The following is a 19,116-nucleotide window of genomic DNA, read 5'->3' as shown; positions in this document are numbered from 1 at the left end:
GCCATAAAGAGTGCTAGATCTTTGTGGGCAGCTTTCTTTGAGGATTGCAGCGAGTGTCATCATTTCGTCACTGACCACAAAATGCTGGCCTTTGTTAAGGTTATCGTTTCACTGCAGAACCATTTAAGGGGTTCATGCTGCTATCAACATGGTATTTGGAATTTTGTTTTTCTTGTTGCTCTGAATTAATTTGTCGTTGTTCTGGACTTTTGTGTCTGAGGGGTTTTGCAAAAGAGTTTTTTGAAAGCTTCCTTTGGATTATAGGTGCCTTCTTTATTTAGCTTATCTAAAAGAAGAATCAAAGGGTTCTCATAAAGTAACACCAAATAGTAGGAATTTCGATCAAGTATATAGGCCAAGGCACATGTTCCTTGAATTGTCAGAGGAGCAATGCGCACAGAGGCTGTTCTTCACCAGGCAATCAGTGACAAAGTTGTGTTTCCTGCTGCAAGATGATCAGATCACTGTAAATGTCATTTGTAGCCCTTAACTTTAATAGAATTGTTTTCTATATATCCACTGACCTAAGTACTACTGCTGCTTTTCTTGATTTCTTTTGCAGGTTGCCTGTGGAGGATGTCACATGCTTGTACTTGCTACACCCAGACAAAAAGATTCAGAAAATGTTGTGATTGAGGATGACATAAATGAGAACTATTTGACTGATACTTATTCTACGACACTGGGCGATTCGTCTACACCTAGTACATTACGTCGAGCATTGTCTGCACGTATTAGGCGTCGAGAACGGGTATGTGTAAAAAATGCATTTATTATCCTATAATATAAAAACTCAGCTATTAAAGCTTTTGCACTTTATTAGATAGAAGCTGACTGTTTTCTGGTGATTGAGAGGTCTAAAACAAACTGCCTTTGAAACAAGATTAAATAGTTGTACAGCACAGAAACGGGCCCTTCAGCCCATTTGTGAAATAATGTAATATTTTAGAATAGAGATCAACAGAACCTTCATTATACTGAGTTGTAAAGCTTATGGGATTAGTGGTTGAGGCAGAAACTATGTTAACGTTCAAGATTATATTGGATAGGTGAGTGAAGGAAAAGGCGATGAAGGAATATGGGAACAGTGGGTAAATGTAATTAGGGCTATTTGTCTGCAGGATAAACAGCAAAACTGGTTGGGGCGAATGGCCTATTTCCTTGTTAGTATTTCTATGTCTTTGTATATGTTCTGACTATTTTGGTGTCTGGCAATAGTCATCTCCAACAAGAGAGAATCTAACCATCTCCCCATGACATTCAATGGCATTTCCATCGCCGAATCCCCCACTATCAACATCCTGGGGGTTACCATTGACCAGAAACTGAACTAGAGTAGCCATATAAATACTGTGGCTACAAGAGCAGGTCAGTGACTGGGAATTCTGAAGTGAGTAACTCTCCTCCTGACTCCCCAAAGCCTGTCCATCATGTACAAGGCACAAGTCAGGAGTGTGATGGAATACTCTCCACTTGCCTGGATGAGTGCGGCTCCAACAACACTCGAGAAGCTCAACACCATCCAGGGACAAAGCAGTCCGCTTAATCGGCACCCCATCCACAACCTTAAACATTCACTCCCTCCACCACTGACACCCAGTGGCAGCAGTGTGCAACATATACGAGATCCACCTCAGCAACTCACCAAGGCTCCTTTGACAGCATCTTCCAAACCCGTGACCTTTACCACAAGGGTAGCAGATGCATGGCAACACCACCACCACCTGCAAGTTCCCCTCCAAGTCTCACAGCATGCTAATCTGGAACTATATCACCGTTCCTTCACTGTTGCTGGGTCTAAGTCCTGGAACTCCCTTCCTAACAGCACTGTGGGAGTATCCGTACCAGACAGACTGGCGGCTCACCATAACCTCCTCAAGGGCAATTAGGGATGGCCACGCACCCACATCTCATGAAAGAATAAAAGAAAACAGCTACGGGTCTGTGCTATCCTCTGCACCTGGACACCATAACAGCTGTTTCGGATATGAGTTTATATTGGCCAATAGGAGGAATGCATTACGGTAGAGGATATTGCCCTGCTGAATCTTGTCTCACACTTACTTCCCTCCCAAGGATTAATATTCACTATTGTGAGGCATTTCATCTATTCGTTTGAAATGGTGGAACCTAACCCATTGAGGGTCATTTAAATATTAAGACTGAAAGTTTTTTTTAATTCTTTGAATCTGGTTATAGGAGTTCCATGCTTTACTACTAAAGGATTTGACTGTTACATTATGCAGCTTACCCAAATTTTGGTTTGGCAGAGAGAGAAATTAGCTGAATCATAATAATTAATTGTTCACTAACTTACTATAACAACACCACTCTGTAATTCCTGATTTTGATTATAATATATAAGACCTTGTTTACTTGTAGTTTTGTTTTCAGGAAATATCTCCAGATCAGTTTGGTCAGATGGTACGCACACTACCTCCAATTGGAGCTAGTCTCCTTAATTCCTCTCTGCCCATCAGTAGTCAGACAATTCCTGGAGTGAAAGTTGATGACGAAAACCTCATTGCCTCAAAGCCAGTTAGTGATGATCAAATCTATGAAGAATTACCATCGCCCAACATAGGTAATGTACTCATAGTCAGGGCCACTATTATAGTGACTAAATAAGTAATTTTCATTACATGAAATTATGGGGCCTTTGAAAGTATTTTGGGAATCACATTTCATAGTTCCATTTGCTTAGTTCATCTAGTGGTGTAATGTCATAGCAATATCAATGGAAACAGATTTCACTAATGTCTGCATTTAATATTTAAAAAGAAACATTTTGTTTCATACTGGAACTGGATGTATAATCGTAATTTTTTTTTAAAGTCTTAAAGTGCATATTCAAACCAGTTATACTCCCTTACAGGTGTAGGTGGTGGTCTGACCCATTAACAACATTCAGTAATTAATGTATTATAAGATATTTTGGTATAAAAATAATTTAGAATTTTAAGAAGTTAATTACAGCGATACATAGACATTAAAAGTTAGCTGAGGTGAATTAAAGACATCTTGAATTGGTTTTGGGCCAATTTTTCACATTTGGTTGAGCTATCAAACCACAAACTAACATGGAACGTTTTACATGTCTTTGATTCACCCAGGCTTATTATTTTGTGTTATGTGCTCAGGCGTTCCTAAAAAATGTTTGATAAGACGGCAAGTTAAATTAAGAGCACGTAAGGAGATTGAAGACATTCAGAACAATAAGCTATGGTTCATGTGCATTATGATAATGTTCAAAATTAAAGGAAAATTGTTTGACAAGTCCCAGTTTAAGGGACGTAACTTTCAGGAAACAAAGGCAGCTTATAAGCAAAATAAATCACTTCAAGTCTGTGAAATCAAATGATTTGAATCTGTACTGTATCATCAAATTATAGTATCTTGACAGGCATGAGCCTCATTTCAGAGCTGCAGGATTGGTAGTGCATGTTAAAGGCCTGCTACTTGACCCGAACCCGACAGGACCCGACGACGTGTGTTGGGTTCGAATTGGGTCACATTTCCGGGTCCGGCATTTGGGGTTGGGTCGGGCCAGATCGGACACACTCTGTCACCACCTCGGGTAAGGGTATGTTAATTTACCTTTTGCACTTTAAAGGTGGTTTCGTTACAGTTATTTTAAGCTTGTGCAGTTAAGGAACAAAGTGAAAAACAGAAGGTAAGGTCGGGTCGTGTCAGGTCGGGCGCGGGAAAAAATGCAAGGACTCGGGCCTGGTCGAGCTCGGGCTCAGATGGGTTCTGTCGGGCTCGGGTTGGGTCTCATTTGCAGACCCGAGCAGGCCTTTAGTGTATGTGAGTAAGAAAATCATCTCCATTCTACTTAAAAATAATCAATACACCACAGAGTTATATCTTGAAATGTATTCCTTCCTACATTTGTGCACACATGGAGTATACAGATGTTCTGGCTTTGATTTATTTACTTCATTCTTGATAGTAAATATTAATCAAATTTATACTTTTTTTTTAAGTTTCAAGGGTCAAAGAGATCATAGGTACTCAGAAAAACTCTGCTGAAGAGGAATCTGAAGAGGAAGAGGAAAATGACAAAGGCCTTGGTGACACAACTGATTTGTTGAACATGGTAAGGTGACTCCAGGGTGCAGAGAAGCGTAATGGATGGTCAAGAGTGTATTGGGGAAATCTGGTGGATGATTAGAAAATATAGTTCAATATAACAAAGTATGAAATAAAAACAAGAAATGCTGGAAATACTGAGCAGGTCTGGCAGCATCTGTGGAGAGAGAAGCAGAGTTAACATTTCGGGTCAGTGACCCTTCTTCGGAACCGAAATGTTAACTCTGCTTCTCTCTCCACAGATGCTGCCAGACCTGCTGAGTGTTTCCAGCATTTCTTGTTTTTATTTCAGATTTCCAGCATCTGCAGTATGTTGCTTTTATAACAAAGTATGAGGTGGTTCATTTTGGTATGAGGAATAAGGGAGCCACTTATATCTTCAAAAGTAATAAACTAAGTGGGGCAGAGAAGAAAAAAGATCTGGGGATAAAGAGAGATAAATTGCAAGTTGATAAGGCCATCAATACTGGGGCTCATTTCTAGATGAATAGAATATAAAAGCGGGGAGGTAATGCTAAATTTATTATTATTGGTTAGATCACACTTGGACTATTGGGCTGATTTTAGTGAACTCATCGTGGGTTGTGGCGGCGGACCCGGAAGTGTGCACTGTTGCCGCTGGCCACCTGTGTGGCTATCACACGGCGGGCTGCCAATTATCATATTGGAGGCTCAGGGCCCATCCAATTACGTGACAGGTGCGAGTGTCGAGGCTTCAATGGCGTCATCAGTAGAGATGACGCAGATTACTGACGCCATTTTTAAAGCGCTGACAGCCCTGCTTAAACTGCTGCTTCACTCACTGACTTTGCTGCCAAAATTTGCCTTTGCTACTTTTCCTTTGCTTCTGCTGTACTGCTGCGCTGCTGACTACAGCCTCCCCACCCTGTCTGGAGTCCCTCTGCTGCTGTACTGGTGACAGTCTCCCCCACCACCCCCGCCGCCCCTTTCCACCTGGAGTCCCTCTGCTGCTGTACTGCTGCCCTTCCCACTACCTCTGCTGCTGTACTGCTGACCAAGGCCTCAAAAGGCCAGGAGCTCTCTGGAAGCTAAGATGGACCATGTCAGGTAGAAGACACTAGGTGGCACCACTGTTCAGTGATGCCTCCCTGGAGATTCTCCTCCAGACGACAAGGGAAAGGCAGGACGTCCTCCTTCCAAGTGATGGCAAGAAGAGATCTTCCCACCTGACCAAGCAAGCCTGCATGGAGATCACAGAGGAGGTCAGCTGCCGATTGCAAGATGTATACCTCAATCATGTCCCCCCCTCAGTCTTCTCTGCTGTATAAGGAAAACAGCTCTAGTCTTTTCAGTCTCTCTTCATTGCTGAAATGCTCCATCCCAGGCAACATCCTGGTGAATCTCCTCTGCACCCTCTCCAGTGCAGTAACATCCTTCCTATAGTGTGGTGCCCAAACCTGTACACAGTACTCCAGCTGTGGCCTAACTAGCGTTTTATACAGCTCCATCATAACCTCCCTGCTCTTATATTCTGTGCCTCGGCTGATAAAGGCAAGTATCTCATATGCCTTCCTAACCACCTTATCTACCTGTGCTGCTGCCTTCAGTGATCTATGGACAAGTACACCAAGGTCCCTCAAACCCTCTGTACTTCCTAGGGTCCTACCAGCCATTGTATATTCCCTTGCCTTGTTAGTCCTCCCAAAATGCATCACCTCACACCTCTCAGGAATAAATTCCATTTGCCACTGCTCTGTCCATCTTACCAGCCCATCCATATCATCCTGTAATCTAAGGCTTTCCTCCTCACTATTTACGACACCACCAATTTTCGTCTCATCTGTGAACTTACTGATCATACCTCCTATATTCATGTCTAAATCATTAATGTACACTACAAACAGCAAGGGTCCCAGCACCGATCCCTGCGGTACACCACTGGTCACAGGCTTCCACTCGCAAAAACAACCCTCGACCATCACCCTCTGCCTCCTGCCACTCAGCCAATTTTGGATCCACTTTGCCAAATTGCCTGGGATCCCATGCGCTCTTACCTTCTTAACCAATCTCCCAAAATTGAAGAGGAAAAACCAGCTTCGAGACAACAGAAGGTACTGCACATAATTCCTCCAAGTTTTACTTTTCAAATCTACGGAAGTTTTGGTAAATGACCTGTTATAAAATCATTCTGATAGTTCAGACCACTTCAGATGAGCTTTCGGTCTACATAGTTTGTAACCTTGGTGTTATATTTGACCCTGAGATGAGCTTCTGACCACACATCCATGCCATCAGCTATACATGACCATGTATTTCCACCTCCGTAACATCGCCTGACTGCACCCCTGCCTCAGCTCATCTGCTAAAACCCTCAATCATGCCTTTGTTGCCTCTAGACTTGACTATTCCAACATGCTTCTGGCAGGTGTTATGGCCACGTGGTGAGGGATGTGGGTAGTTTCTCTCCCACCTAACCGCAGAAAGTGTTTTTGTTATTATTAGGGGTTAACCCCTTTTCGATTTAGTTGTCAAATAAGTTGTCAGACGGCGACCGGTTTTCTTGCAGGTTGAAAACAGAAGATCAATTAATAATTGATAAATACGCCTATTTCCCCAAATTGTCGCTACTGCATCCACTTATGCTTTCACTCGAACGCACGCGCACACAAGAGACAGATAGAGAGGAAAAGGGGTAAGTGATTTTCAGGTGAGGTAGGGTTTTGGGGTTCACAGTAAACCTGTTGAATTATCACAGAAGTCAAGTTCTCATTGGTTGCAGGCCTGAGGTGTTTGCAGATTTCTCTTTTTTTGGTTGAAAGTTCAGTTTGGAGGCAGAGGATCACTTCCAATTTCATTGCTGCTGCATAAGTTAAAAACTTAGAATTTTCAGCAGAGCGCTTCTCTTCTGGCTTGCTGGATTTTCTCCCAACCCTAAGCTGTTTGGTGATGCTTCTTCCTGGGCGTCTCTCTCTTTCTCTCTCTCTTTTCTTGGAGTAACCTTTTAAGGTCGAAAATGGTTTCACACCTTTGCCTCTGTTGGGAGATGTGGAATTCCCTCTCTGTCATTATCAACAATGGCTGAGGATGTGGCTGCTTCACATCTTCTTTGTTTCAGAAGAACCCATTCAGTTCAAAATTGTGTCTTGATGGGTTCAGGATGAGAATAATCCAGTTATGATGTTTCCAGTTTATACCCCCTTTGTTTCAGAAGAACCCATTCAATTCAGCAAGGTTTCAGGATGGGTGTAATTGACACCTATCAACCTAGTTAGGCATCCTTTGTTCTAAACAGACAGTGTGGCCATGTTCAAATACACATGCGGCCATCTTTTGCAACATTGTCCATTTTTTAAAAGGCAAAGTCAATTTTTATAACTCTTTAGTTTGTGTCTTGTTTTTTAATCGTCCCATTTCTCGTAAGCGTGACACAGACCTCAAGTTTACGGAAGGTAGAACATGAGGCCTCATGTTCTACCTTCCATAAACTTGAGGTCATTCAAAATTCTGCTCTCCTGACTTGCACCGACTCCCGTTCACCTATCACCACGACCTCAATGACTTACATTGGCTTCCAGCTAAGCAACGACTCAATTTTAAAATTCTCATCCTTATCCCTCCCTATCTTTGTAATCTCCTCCATCCCAATTACCCTCCCATATCTGCGCTCTTCTGATTCTGACCTCTTGAGCATCCCCGATTTTAATCACTTCACTATTGGTGGCTGCACCTTCAGCTGCCATGGCCCTGAGCTTTTGAATTCCCACCCTAAATCTCTCAACCTCTTAACCTCTCTTTCTTTTGTTAAGATCTTCCTTAAAACACATCTCTTTGACCAAGCGCTTGGTTATCTGCTCTAATATCTCTCTATGTGGCTTGGTGTCAAATTTTGCTTTATATAATACTCCTATGAAGTGCCTTGGGATGCTTTATTATGTTAAATGCGGTATATACAGACTTATTGAAGTTTGCTGTTTAAAATTTGGATGCTGCTTAACAATTTCCACAGAACGTTTACAGATCAAAAACCCATGTAAGAGTTAGTGATAAAAGTTAACATAATATATCAATCTGCAGTTTGTCTTGCAGAACATTACCGATGTATAAATACTATCCGTTGGATTTGGTAGATCAATGCTTTATGCTTGTACCTGTTATATCATGAGCTGGTTCGCTTTCTTTGAAGCTGAGAAATATTCTCTTTACAATTCTTTAACAAGCGATAAGCAAATTCATGAACAAACTCCTTTTCTATGTATATGTAGGTATCTGTTACGACCAGGTGAGAAGGGGTCTAGGGGTTCCCTCAGCCTTTGCCTGGTTTACTTGTAACAGGCTTTAATTTTAATAACACCGTGTTTTTAGCTTCCCCTTAGTGAATCCTTGTTTACTGTTCCAATTGTAAGGCAAAGAAATCAAACAGGTTTCCTTAGATTTAAACAAGAAAGGGAGAAGTTTATTAATCTTAAACTCTAATCCGGTTAACGACTACAAATATGCGATGCGACCATGCTAGCATGCTTATGCGATTAACACGCATGCAGATAGAGACAGAAAAAGTAGAAGGAATAAAGGGGAAAAGTTTGAGGCAATATCTAGTAGTTACAGTCCTTTAAATTCAATGTGGAGTCTTTGGTTGTCGGTTAGTCTTGCAATTCGTTGGGGCCCAGTTCACCCTTCAACTTGTTCCGATGTAGCAGTCTTTTCTCTCTCGAGGTATATGTGTCTTCCGTGGGTCCGGTGGCTTGGGAGAAAGCGAGAGAGAGAGGCTTCCTTATTCCAGCTTCAGTTGCACACTATCTTCTGTCTTCTCTCTGTGGCACAATTCAAAAAACCCCAGGTTGCCCAGCAGGTTAGTCACGTGACTAGCTCCTTACTTGGAACAGTCTCTCCTGTGAGGTTTCTGGTTTGTATTACCTTACCAGTCTCTGGAATGCACTTCCTTACACCTTCAATCTGGTGATCAAAATCCATTTGGGTTAATTGGAGCAGGGAATAGTCCTTTGTCTCCACAAGCAGTGTCTCTTAGTATGCAAATATCCTTCCAGCCCAGTGTCTGGTGATCTTCAAACAAATCATTTCTTCACTACAGCAGCAGTAAAAATCAATGTTCATATGACCAAATTAATATGCCTCATTCTTGGCGGGTGGAGGTCTGCAAGACACCTCCACTCCCAGCGGAATGAAATGCAATTTTTTTTTTAAAAGAGCATTTAATTAAAAGGGATGAGAGAGAAGATAAGGACAGGAAAACAAAATGTATCTCTCTCATTCCTTCAGAACCCTAACAATTGTTACAGCCTGACTTTTCTTGGTAGCAGTGTTGTTTTAAAATGGCCCTTTCTGGCATTCCAATAAACGTGGTTTTTGGGGAAGTTTCTTTTCCAGTTTGCACACTTCCATGATTCCCTAAGGTGTCTTTGATCTTGTTGAGGTCTGCCGGGCTAGGGTTAGGTTTAATTAGCCCTAGGTTGGAGTTCTGCTCAGGGGTGGCGGCAGTGGGCAGTTCCACTCTGAACTCTCTTTCAATGTTTTGTTGAGTCATGCAAGGGCTTTTCACCTCAGGGAATAGCTGGTTTCTCTTTTTTCCTAACTGTGGGGGAGGATTCTTTGCAAATCCTCCCTTTGTCCTCTGAGACACTCCTGCTTGCGGGTATTTGTCCAGATTCTATAGCACTCCCCTGCGGCACTTTGAGTAGGTGAGGCATCACCCTCACGGTTTCTCTGCCCTCTTGAGGACTTTCTTTGTCTCTTCAGGTTCCAGTAAATGCTGTTAGCAACTCTGGTGGGGTCCTTCTAGTGTCTGCATTTACATAGGAGGATGTGGGGTCTAATTTTTCAAACATTTCGAGGTTGGCTGACCGGACAGTAAGGGTGTTCATCCAGGATTCCTCCTGAACTTCCTTTAACCTGACCTCTTGGTCCCTTTTTCCCCTTTCTTTTCTAACCTTTTGCCAGCGTGTGCCTGCCTGTCCCCTTTTGTTCTCGGCAGGGGTCCTTTACAGTTCACCAGCCCTCTGCTGGAGGGTCCACCAAACACCGATACAGGACTTAGGGCTGCAGTTTTCATTGTAAGTTGGGGTTTCCCCTCAACCTGGCACATGTGGCAACTCCTACTTTACACCACCACAACTTTGTGGTGTTTTAGCCAGTTAAGCTGCTGTATTATGCGGGCTTTGGTTTTTCGTATACCGACATATGCAGCCACTGTAATCTCATGGGCCTTTCTTACTATTTCTCTCCAGTACCTCTGTGGCACCACTAACTGGTGAACCACTGTCCGCTCTTTGCTCTCATGTCTTTGAGGAGAACTCTGTGTCCTCATCAGTACCTGACTCTTTAAATAGCAGCAATGAGGAACTCCCTCTGCTTCAATTTCAGACTGAGCAGCCTGAGCTAACTCTCTCAGTACTGGGTCAGCTTGCTGAGTCTCATCTAGGGAAGATCCATTTAACTCATTCCCTGGGTCTTCTAACTTTCCAAAGAAAGTCTCAGACAGCCAGACTTCATGGTCATCTGCCTGTAGTGCCAATTCAGTCTCCTCTGGGGGAGCTGGTTTGATCATGGCCTCACTCATTACACATTTAGGGAAACTGCAGTGGCCGGTCTCCTGCCACTGCCCTGTCTCTCTGACCTCCTGCGGTCTCTCTTTTCCTACTGGGGAAGCTACCACCTTCATCCCCACCAGATCGTTACCTAGGAGCAGGTCAACCCCGTCCACAGGCAAACTAGGGACAATCCCTATGGTCACCAATCCCAAAACTAGGTTGCACTCCAGGTGCACCCAGTGTAAAGGTACAGGCATACGCTGCCTTCCAGTACCATTCACCACCATTCTGGAGTTTACTGTCCTCTCTGGGGAAAAGGTCGGGCCTTTTCCCAGTAAAAGGGATCTAGTGGCCCCTGTGTCCCTGAGGATTACTAGAGCTTGCTTGCCCCACTCGAGGGGTATGGAGTTACTCTCCCTTCAGAAACAAAACCCTGATAACCTTCAGGAATCCTATAAAAATTTCCTGCACTTGCAGCGGTAGACTTCCTGGGTCTCACTCTTACTGCAGTTAAAGCTACAGCTTGTTCTGCGGTGCTTTCCATCAGGGTCCTGTCTTCACTGAGCATGTGTGCCCTGATTAACCCTACTGGTTTTCCATTTAGTTTCCAGCAATCAGCTCTTAAATGCCCTGCTTTATTACAATGGAAGAACACAGGTCTCCGGGTCTCACCCCTGCTTACAGCACCTTCCTTTTTGGCTGGAGGAGGGCCCCCTGTGTCTCCTGCTTTTTCTTCCCTCCCAGGACTGCTTGGGCTTCCATCACCTTCCCACCCTCTGTCCTTTTCGGATTTGGGGAGTGATTAGAAAAGGTTTTCCCCTAGGAAACTGACTTATAAATGAGAGCAAACTCATCAGCCAGAACTGCTGCCTGCCAGGCTCAATGAGCGTTTTGTTCTTCTACATGTGTCTTTATGGAGAGTGGGAGAGAGTTTTAAAATTCCTTTAGCAAAATTACTTCTCTGAGATTTTCATAGTTGAGCTGTAATTTAAGAGCCCTCAGCCACTGGTCAAAAGCCAGCTGCTTATTTCTCTCAAACTCCAGATAAGTTTGATCAGCTTGCTTCTTGAGGGTTCTAACCATTTGGCAATAGGCATCCGGTACTAACCCCGAGGATAGCATTTTTGGTCAGTTCATAATTTGATGAACTCTCATCTGGCAGCAGGGAATAAACCTGATGGGCTTTTCCTACTAAATTCCTCTAACAGCAGAGTCCAAGCCTCAGCTGGCGACTTTAACTGCCTTGCCAGTTTTTCAAAAGACACAAAAAACGCTTCCACGTCTCCCTCATTGAATTTTGGGATCAGTGGGGAAAGTTTTAATAATTCTGTACCCAGCCCTGAATTACGCTCCTCCATATTGGTTATGCCTTCATTGGGGTTACTCTGTCGCCCCCTAGTTAACTCAAGTCGTCTCAACTCTCTCTCTTCGCATTCTTTCTGGAAGGTTCTTTTTCTGTCTCCTGTTGCTCTCTTTCTTTCTCCTCTTTTGCTTTCTCTCTCTTTTTTTCTTCCTTCTGGAAGGCTCACTCTTTCTTTCTCTCTCTTTCTTTCTCTCTCTCTCCTGTCTCTCTTTCTCTTTTTTCTCTTTCCTCAAATTCAAGTTTCCTCTATTCCAGTTGTATCTTTGCTAGCAATAACCTGTCGGAGTCTACTTTTAACCCTGTTTCTGCTTCTTCAGATTCAAGGAAAAAATGGTTGGCCACGAGTCATAGGAGTTCAGACCTCCTAGCCTTACCACGTACAGTGATCCCGCACTGCTCAGCCATTTTCCTCAACTCCTCCATAGACAGTGCTTTTAACTTATCCCAAGCTACTTCACCCTGGCTTGGGGAGCTACGAGATTCAGTCATAGACATAGTTAGTATTCTAGCACACACAAAGGCAAGAAAACCTGCATTGAAATCTTTTCTCTTTTTGATTGGGAACAATTTGGCTTCCCACTTCCAATGTCTCCGTTGTGGGTCAAATACAGGACACTAGCCCCCAAATTTGTTACAACCAGGTGAGAAGTGGTCTAGGGGTTCCCTCTCAGCTTTTGCCTGGTTTAATAGTAACAGGTCTTAATTTTAAAAACACGATGTTTTTAGCTCCCCCTTAGTGAATCCTTGTTCACTGCTCCAATTGTAAGGCAAAGAAATCAAACAGGTTTCCTTAGATTTAAATAAGAAAGGGAGAAGTTTATTAATCTTAAACTCTAATCTGGTTAACGACTACAAATATGTGACGCGACCATGCATATGTGATAAACACAGGCAGATAGAGACAGAAAAAAGTAGAAGGAATAAAGGGGAAAAGTTTGAGGCAATATCTAGTAGTTACAGTCCTTTAAGTTCAATGTGGAGTCTTTGGTTGCCGGTAAGTCTTGCAATTCGTTGGGGCCCAGTTCACCCTTCAACTTGTTCTGATCTAGGATTCTTTTCACTCTTAAGGTTTATGTGTCTTCCATGGGTCCGGTGGCTTGGGAGGAAGCGAGAGAGGCTTCCAGTTTCAGTTGCACACTGCCTTCTGTCTTTTCTCTGTGGCACAATTCAAAAAAGGCTGCGTTTGCTGACAATACAACCACTAGGTGGCCTTGTACTGGCACAGGCGCATATGCAGCCTGTTCCACTAAAACATCACAGTCAGCGATGTTCAGGCAGCTGCCAGGACTAAAGATGGTGCTGCACAAATAATCACTGGCAACGTAATCGCATGGCAGCACACAATGGCTGGAGGGGGGTGGGAGCAGGCGGGGGTGGAAGTAGCTGGTGGGAGTGGGCGGGCGGGGGGTGCGAGTGGCCAGAGAGAGCAGGCGGGGGAAGCGAGTGGCCAGAGAGAGCGGGCAGAGGAAGCGAGTGGCCAGAGAGAGCGGGCGGCCAGAGAGAGCGGGCAGGGGAAGCAAGTGGCCAGAGAGAGCGGGCAGGGGAAGTGGGAAGTCAATGGCTGGCGGGGGGGTTGAGGGATGTGGAGGAGGAGAGTGCACCTACACTTGCCGCCGCCAAGGTCTTCGGCCGCGCTCTACCCGCTTCTCCCCGCTCTCTGACCGCAGCCTCACAGCTCCAGCGACCCGGGTTCGGTTCTGGGTACTGCCTGTGTGGAGTTTGCAAGTTCTCCCTGTGACTGCGTGGATTTCCTCCCACAGCCAAAAACTTGCAGGTTGATAGGTAAATTGGCTATTGTAAATTGCCCCTAGTGTAGGTAGGTGATAGGAGAATGGTGGGGATGTGCTAGGGAATATGGGATTAATGTAGGATTAGTATAAATGGGTGGTTGTTGGTCGGCACAGACGCGGTGGGCCGAAGGGCCTGTTTCAGTGCTGTATCTCTCTATGATTCTGCCTGCTTCCCCCCGCTCTCTGCCCGCTTCCCCCCCACGCTTCCCCCACGCTTCCCCCCCACGCTTCCCCCCCACGCTTCCCCCCCACGCTTCCCCCCCACGCTTCCCCCCCTCGCTTCCCCCCCACGCTTTCCCCCCCCACGCTTTCCCCCCCCACGCTTTCCCCCCCCACGCTTTCCCCCCCCACGCTTTCCCCCCCCACGCTTTCCCCCCCCACGCTTTTCCCCCCCCACGCTTTTCCCCCCCCACGCTTTTCCCCCCCACGCTTTTCCCCCCCCACGCTTTTCCCCCCCCACGCTTTTCCCCCCCACGCTTTTCCCCCCCCACGCTTTTCCCCCCCCCACGCTTTTCCCCCCCCCACGCTTTTCCCCCCCCCACGCTTTCCCCCCCCCACGCTTTTCCCCCCCCCACGCTTTTCCCCCCCCCACGCTTTTCCCCCCCCCACGCTTTTCCCCCCCCCACGCTTTTCCCCCCCCCACGCTTTTCCCCCCCCCACGCTTTTCCCCCCCCCACGCTTTTCCCCCCCCACGCTTTTCCCCCCCCACGCTTTTCCCCCCCCACGCTTTTCCCCCCCCACGCTTTTCCCCCCCCACGCTTTTCCCCCCCCACGCTTTTCCCCCCCCACGCTTTTCCCCCCCCACGCTTTTCCCCCCCCACGCTTTTCCCCCCCCACGCTTTTCCCCCCCCACGCTTTTCCCCCCCCACGCTTTTCCCCCCCACGCTTTTCCCCCCCCCACGCTTTTCCCCCCCCACGCTTTTCCCCCCCCACGCTTTTCCCCCCCCACGCTTTTCCCCCCCACGCTTTTCCCCCCCCACGCTTTTCCCCCCCACGCTTTTCCCCCCCACGCTTTTCCCCCCCCACGCTTTTCCCCCCCCACGCTTTTCCCCCCCCACGCTTTTCCCCCCCCACGCTTTTCCCCCCCCACGCTTTTCCCCCCCCACGCTTTTCCCCCCCCACGCTTTTCCCCCCCCACGCTTTTCCCCCCCCACGCTTTTCCCCCCCCACGCTTTTCCCCCCCCACGCTTTTCCCCCCCCACGCTTTTCCCCCCCCCACGCTTTTCCCCCCCCACGCTTTTCCCCCCCACGCTTTTCCCCCCCCACGCTTTTCCCCCCCACGCTTTTCCCCCCCACGCTTTTCCCCCCCCACGCTTTTCCCCCCCACGCTTTCCCCCCCCACGCTTTTCCCCCCCACGCTTTTCCCCCCCACGCTTTTCCCCCCCACGCTTTTCCCCCCCACGCTTTCCCCCCCACGCTTTCCCCCCCCACGCTTTTCCCCCCCCACGCTTTTCCCCCCCACGCTTTTCCCCCCCACGCTTTTCCCCCCCACGCTTTTCCCCCCCCACGCTTTTCCCCCCCACGCTTTTCCCCCCCACGCTTTTCCCCCCCCACGCTTTTCCCCCCCACGCTTTTCCCCCCCACGCTTTTCCCCCCCCACGCTTTTCCCCCCCCACGCTTTTCCCCCCCCACGCTTTCCCCCCCCACGCTTTTCCCCCCCCACGCTTTTCCCCCCCCACGCTTTTCCCCCCCACGCTTTTCCCCCCCCACGCTTTTCCCCCCCCACGCTTTTCCCCCCCCACGCTTTTCCCCCCCCACGCTTTTCCCCCCCACGCTTTTCCCCCCCACGCTTTCCCCCCCACGCTTTTCCCCCCCCACGCTTTTCCCCCCCCACGCTTTTCCCCCCCCACGCTTTTCCCCCCCCACGCTTTTTCCCCCCCCACGCTTTTTCCCCCCCCACGCTTTTTCCCCCCCACGCTTTTTCCCCCCCACGCTTTTTCCCCCCCACGCTTTCCCCCCCCACGCTTTTCCCCCCCCACGCTTTTCCCCCCCCACGCTTTTCCCCCCCCACGCTTTTCCCCCCCACGCTTTTCCCCCCCCCGCTTTCCCCCCCCACGCTTTTCCCCCCCCACGCTTTTCCCCCCCCACGCTTTTCCCCCCCCACGCTTTTCCCCCCCACGCTTTTCCCCCCCACGCTTTTCCCCCCCACGCTTTTCCCCCCCACGCTTTTCCCCCCCACGCTTTTCCCCCCCCACGCTTTTCCCCCCCACGCTTTTCCCCCCCCACGCTTTTCCCCCCCCTCCCCCCACGCTTTTCCCCCCCCACGCTTTTCCCCCCCACGCTTTTCCCCCCCCACGCTTTTCCCCCCCCACGCTTTTCCCCCCCCACGCTTTTCCCCCCCCACGCTTTTCCCCCCCCACGCTTTTCCCCCCCACGCTTTTCCCCCCCACGCTTTTCCCCCCCACGCTTTTCCCCCCCCACGCTTTTCCCCCCCCACGCTTTTCCCCCCCCACGCTTTTCCCCCCCACGCTTTTCCCCCCCCACGCTTTTCCCCCCCACGCTTTTCCCCCCCCACGCTTTTCCCCCCCACGCTTTTCCCCCCCACGCTTTTCCCCCCCCACGCTTTTCCCCCCCCACGCTTTTCCCCCCCCACGCTTTTCCCCCCCACGCTTTTCCCCCCCACGCTTTTCCCCCCCCACGCTTTTCCCCCCCACGCTTTTCCCCCCCACGCTTTTCCCCCCCCACGCTTTTCCCCCCCCACGCTTTTCCCCCCCCACGCTTTTCCCCCCCCACGCTTTTCCCCCCCACGCTTTTCCCCCCCCACGCTTTTCCCCCCCCACGCTTTTCCCCCCCACGCTTTTCCCCCCCACGCTTTTCCCCCCCCACGCTTTTCCCCCCCCACGCTTTTCCCCCCCCACGCTTTTCCCCCCCCACGCTTTTCCCCCCCACGCTTTTCCCCCCCCACGCTTTCCCCCCCCACGCTTTCCCCCCCCCACGCTTTCCCCCCCCACGCTTTCCCCCCCCCACGCTTTTCCCCCCCCACGCTTTTCCCCCCCACGCTTTTCCCCCCCACCCTTTTCCCCCCCACCCTTTTCCCCCCCCACCCTTTTCCCCCCCCACCCTTTTCCCCCCCCACCCTTTTCCCCCCCCACCCTTTTCCCCCCCCACCCTTTTCCCCCCCCACCCTTTTCCCCCCCCCACCCTTTTCCCCCCCCACCCTTTTCCCCCCCCACCCTTTTCCCCCCCACCCTTTTCCCCCCCCACCCTTTTCCCCCCCCACCCTTTTCCCCCCCCACCCTTTTCCCCCCCCACCCTTTTCCCCCCCCACCCTTTTCCCCCCCCACCCTTTTCCCCCCCACCCTTTCCCCCCCCCACCCTTTCCCCCCCCCACCCTTTCCCCCCCCCACCCTTTTCCCCCCCCACCCTTTTCCCCCCCCACCCTTTTCCCCCCCCACCCTTTTCCCCCCCCACCCTTTTCCCCCCCCACCCTTTTCCCCCCCCACCCTTTCCCCCCCCCACCCTTTCCCCCCCCCACCCTTTTCCCCCCCCACCCTTTTCCCCCCCCACCCTTTTCCCCCCCCACCCTTTTCCCCCCCCACGCCTTCCCCCCCCCCCACGCCTTTCCCCCCCCCCACGCATGCACCAACCAGTCCTGGCAATGTGGACCGCTGTGCATGCACAGAGAGCAGGAGCCTGTTAGCGCATGTGTGCCGCTTGATGCAGTCTGATGACGTCAGCGGCCGGCTGCGTTGTCAAGAATCACTTTGTTCAAAAAAAAAACCAGGTTGCCCAGCAGGTTAGTCATGTGACTAGTTCCTTATTTGGACCAGTCTCTCCTATGAGGTTTGTGGTTTGCATTACCTTAGCAGTCTCTGGAATGCACTTCCTTACACCTTCAATATCTGGTGATCAAAATCCATTTAGATTAATTGGAGCAAAAAATAATCCTTCGTATCAAGCAGCATCTCTTAGTCTGCAATTGTCCTTCCAGGCCAGTGTCTGGTGATCTTCAAACAAGTCATTTCTTCACTACAGCAACAGTTCATATGACAAAATTAATATGCCTCATTCTTGGCAGGTGGTCTGCATGACAATATGTATCATATTTTTTTAAAAATCCAGGAAGCTGTTTAACTTGGAACCTTACCTCTCTGTAGTGAAGTCTTGAGAGAGATGGGTGTACCAAAAAGCAGCAACTGGAAACTTTCCAGATTCAGTCTTTTCATAGTGAGGGGGGTCCTGGGCCTTGATTTTAACCAATGCCCTCTGCCACCCACCATCACCCCACCCCACACCCCTCCGCCTGGTAGGATGGGCATGAAAGAGTCGGGTGAGTGTTAGAATACCAGAAATGCTGCCCACGCTTATTGGACACCACAGTATTATCGGCAGTGAGTAACATTGATTATGTTGTAGAGAGGCAGGTTGCTCATGAATATATGTAAATCTTTGCAGATGTAATTTTGACTAGAGCATCACGAGTTCCATGCAGGTTGGCAAGGTTACCGGGTAAGCCTGTTAGGGATTGGATCCTGACTGACCTGTGAGTAAAGTAACCATGATCTGAATAAAGCTGCAACATTTACAGCTGCTCTTTCACTTTTGTTATGGACTGTTTCTGTGATCACCGTTTGCTTTAGCTTCCATTTTTTTCTGTGATCACCGTTTGCTTTAGCTTCCATTTTGGAGGACGTTTACCAAATAATAGGTGAAGTTAATTATGGGTGGTGCTTTAGCTGCTTTATTGGAGTGGAGGAGGTCAAGGAGGATGGAGAGGAGTTTCAATGATGAAGAAGGAGCTGCAGGAAGGTCACAGATAAGGCTGCAACAGAGGGGGCAGATGCACAGAAGACCATATCCAACTCATGAGATCTACAGAGAGGCTTAGCTTCCAGACCTATCTGAGGAGCAGGGTTAGATTGTCAAATAAAGAAACAAACAAATGCATCAGGCAGGTCACTGATTTGCCCAGGCTAAAAGGTGTGTCGTAGAGCAGAGCATTAGGATGCTCAAGTTCAGGTGCCTTGATCTGGAGACTCCGTGCAGTACTCGCCAGCCAGAGTCTCCAGAATAATTGTGACCTATTGTCACAATCACAATGTTCAAAAAAGCAGATTGGAGGTGCAGGAGGAAGATGACCTGTAGCACTTATCTGATGAGGAAGAGGTTGGTGAGGAGGAGACTGGAGGATATAACATATGGTGTATGGAGCATCTTGTTGTTCGAGATGCAAGGGATGCATTTATCATGCAGCGTTTCACCTAGGGACTTCTTAATCATAGCACTTTTATGTGACCAGACACTCTCGCCTTAAGAATTCCGCAACCTTCATTCCATTGCTTTCCAATCCTTCCAGTTAGTCACCTTTTAAAACCTTGAACCAACATCCTCATATATTACAAAATTATAAGTCATACACAAATTG

At 48.5% G+C, this 19,116-nt stretch overlaps 1 protein-coding gene across 5 annotated transcripts in view; it reads left to right on the top strand.

Moving 5' to 3' along the window:
• The window catches only part of LOC137374473 (X-linked retinitis pigmentosa GTPase regulator-like), a 155,257-nt gene that overhangs the window by 75,997 nt on the left and 60,144 nt on the right, over nucleotides 1-19,116 (top strand). For 4 of the 5 annotated variants that reach the window (XM_068040638.1, XM_068040635.1, XM_068040637.1 and 1 more), the window contains exons 10-12: nucleotides 563-751; nucleotides 2,383-2,584; nucleotides 3,987-4,099. In XM_068040638.1, coding sequence (XP_067896739.1) covers nucleotides 563-751; nucleotides 2,383-2,584; nucleotides 3,987-4,099 — 504 coding nt within the window. The remainder of the gene's footprint in view (nucleotides 1-562; nucleotides 752-2,382; nucleotides 2,585-3,986; nucleotides 4,100-19,116) is intronic. The other variant, XM_068040636.1, reaches the window with a different exon arrangement.

Source organism: Heterodontus francisci, chromosome 10 (genome assembly GCF_036365525.1).
Source record: "Heterodontus francisci isolate sHetFra1 chromosome 10, sHetFra1.hap1, whole genome shotgun sequence".
Lineage (NCBI taxonomy): Eukaryota > Metazoa > Chordata > Chondrichthyes > Heterodontiformes > Heterodontidae > Heterodontus > Heterodontus francisci.
The sequence above is the reverse complement of the archived record's forward strand: the minus strand, read 5'-3'. Positions and strand labels throughout refer to the sequence as shown.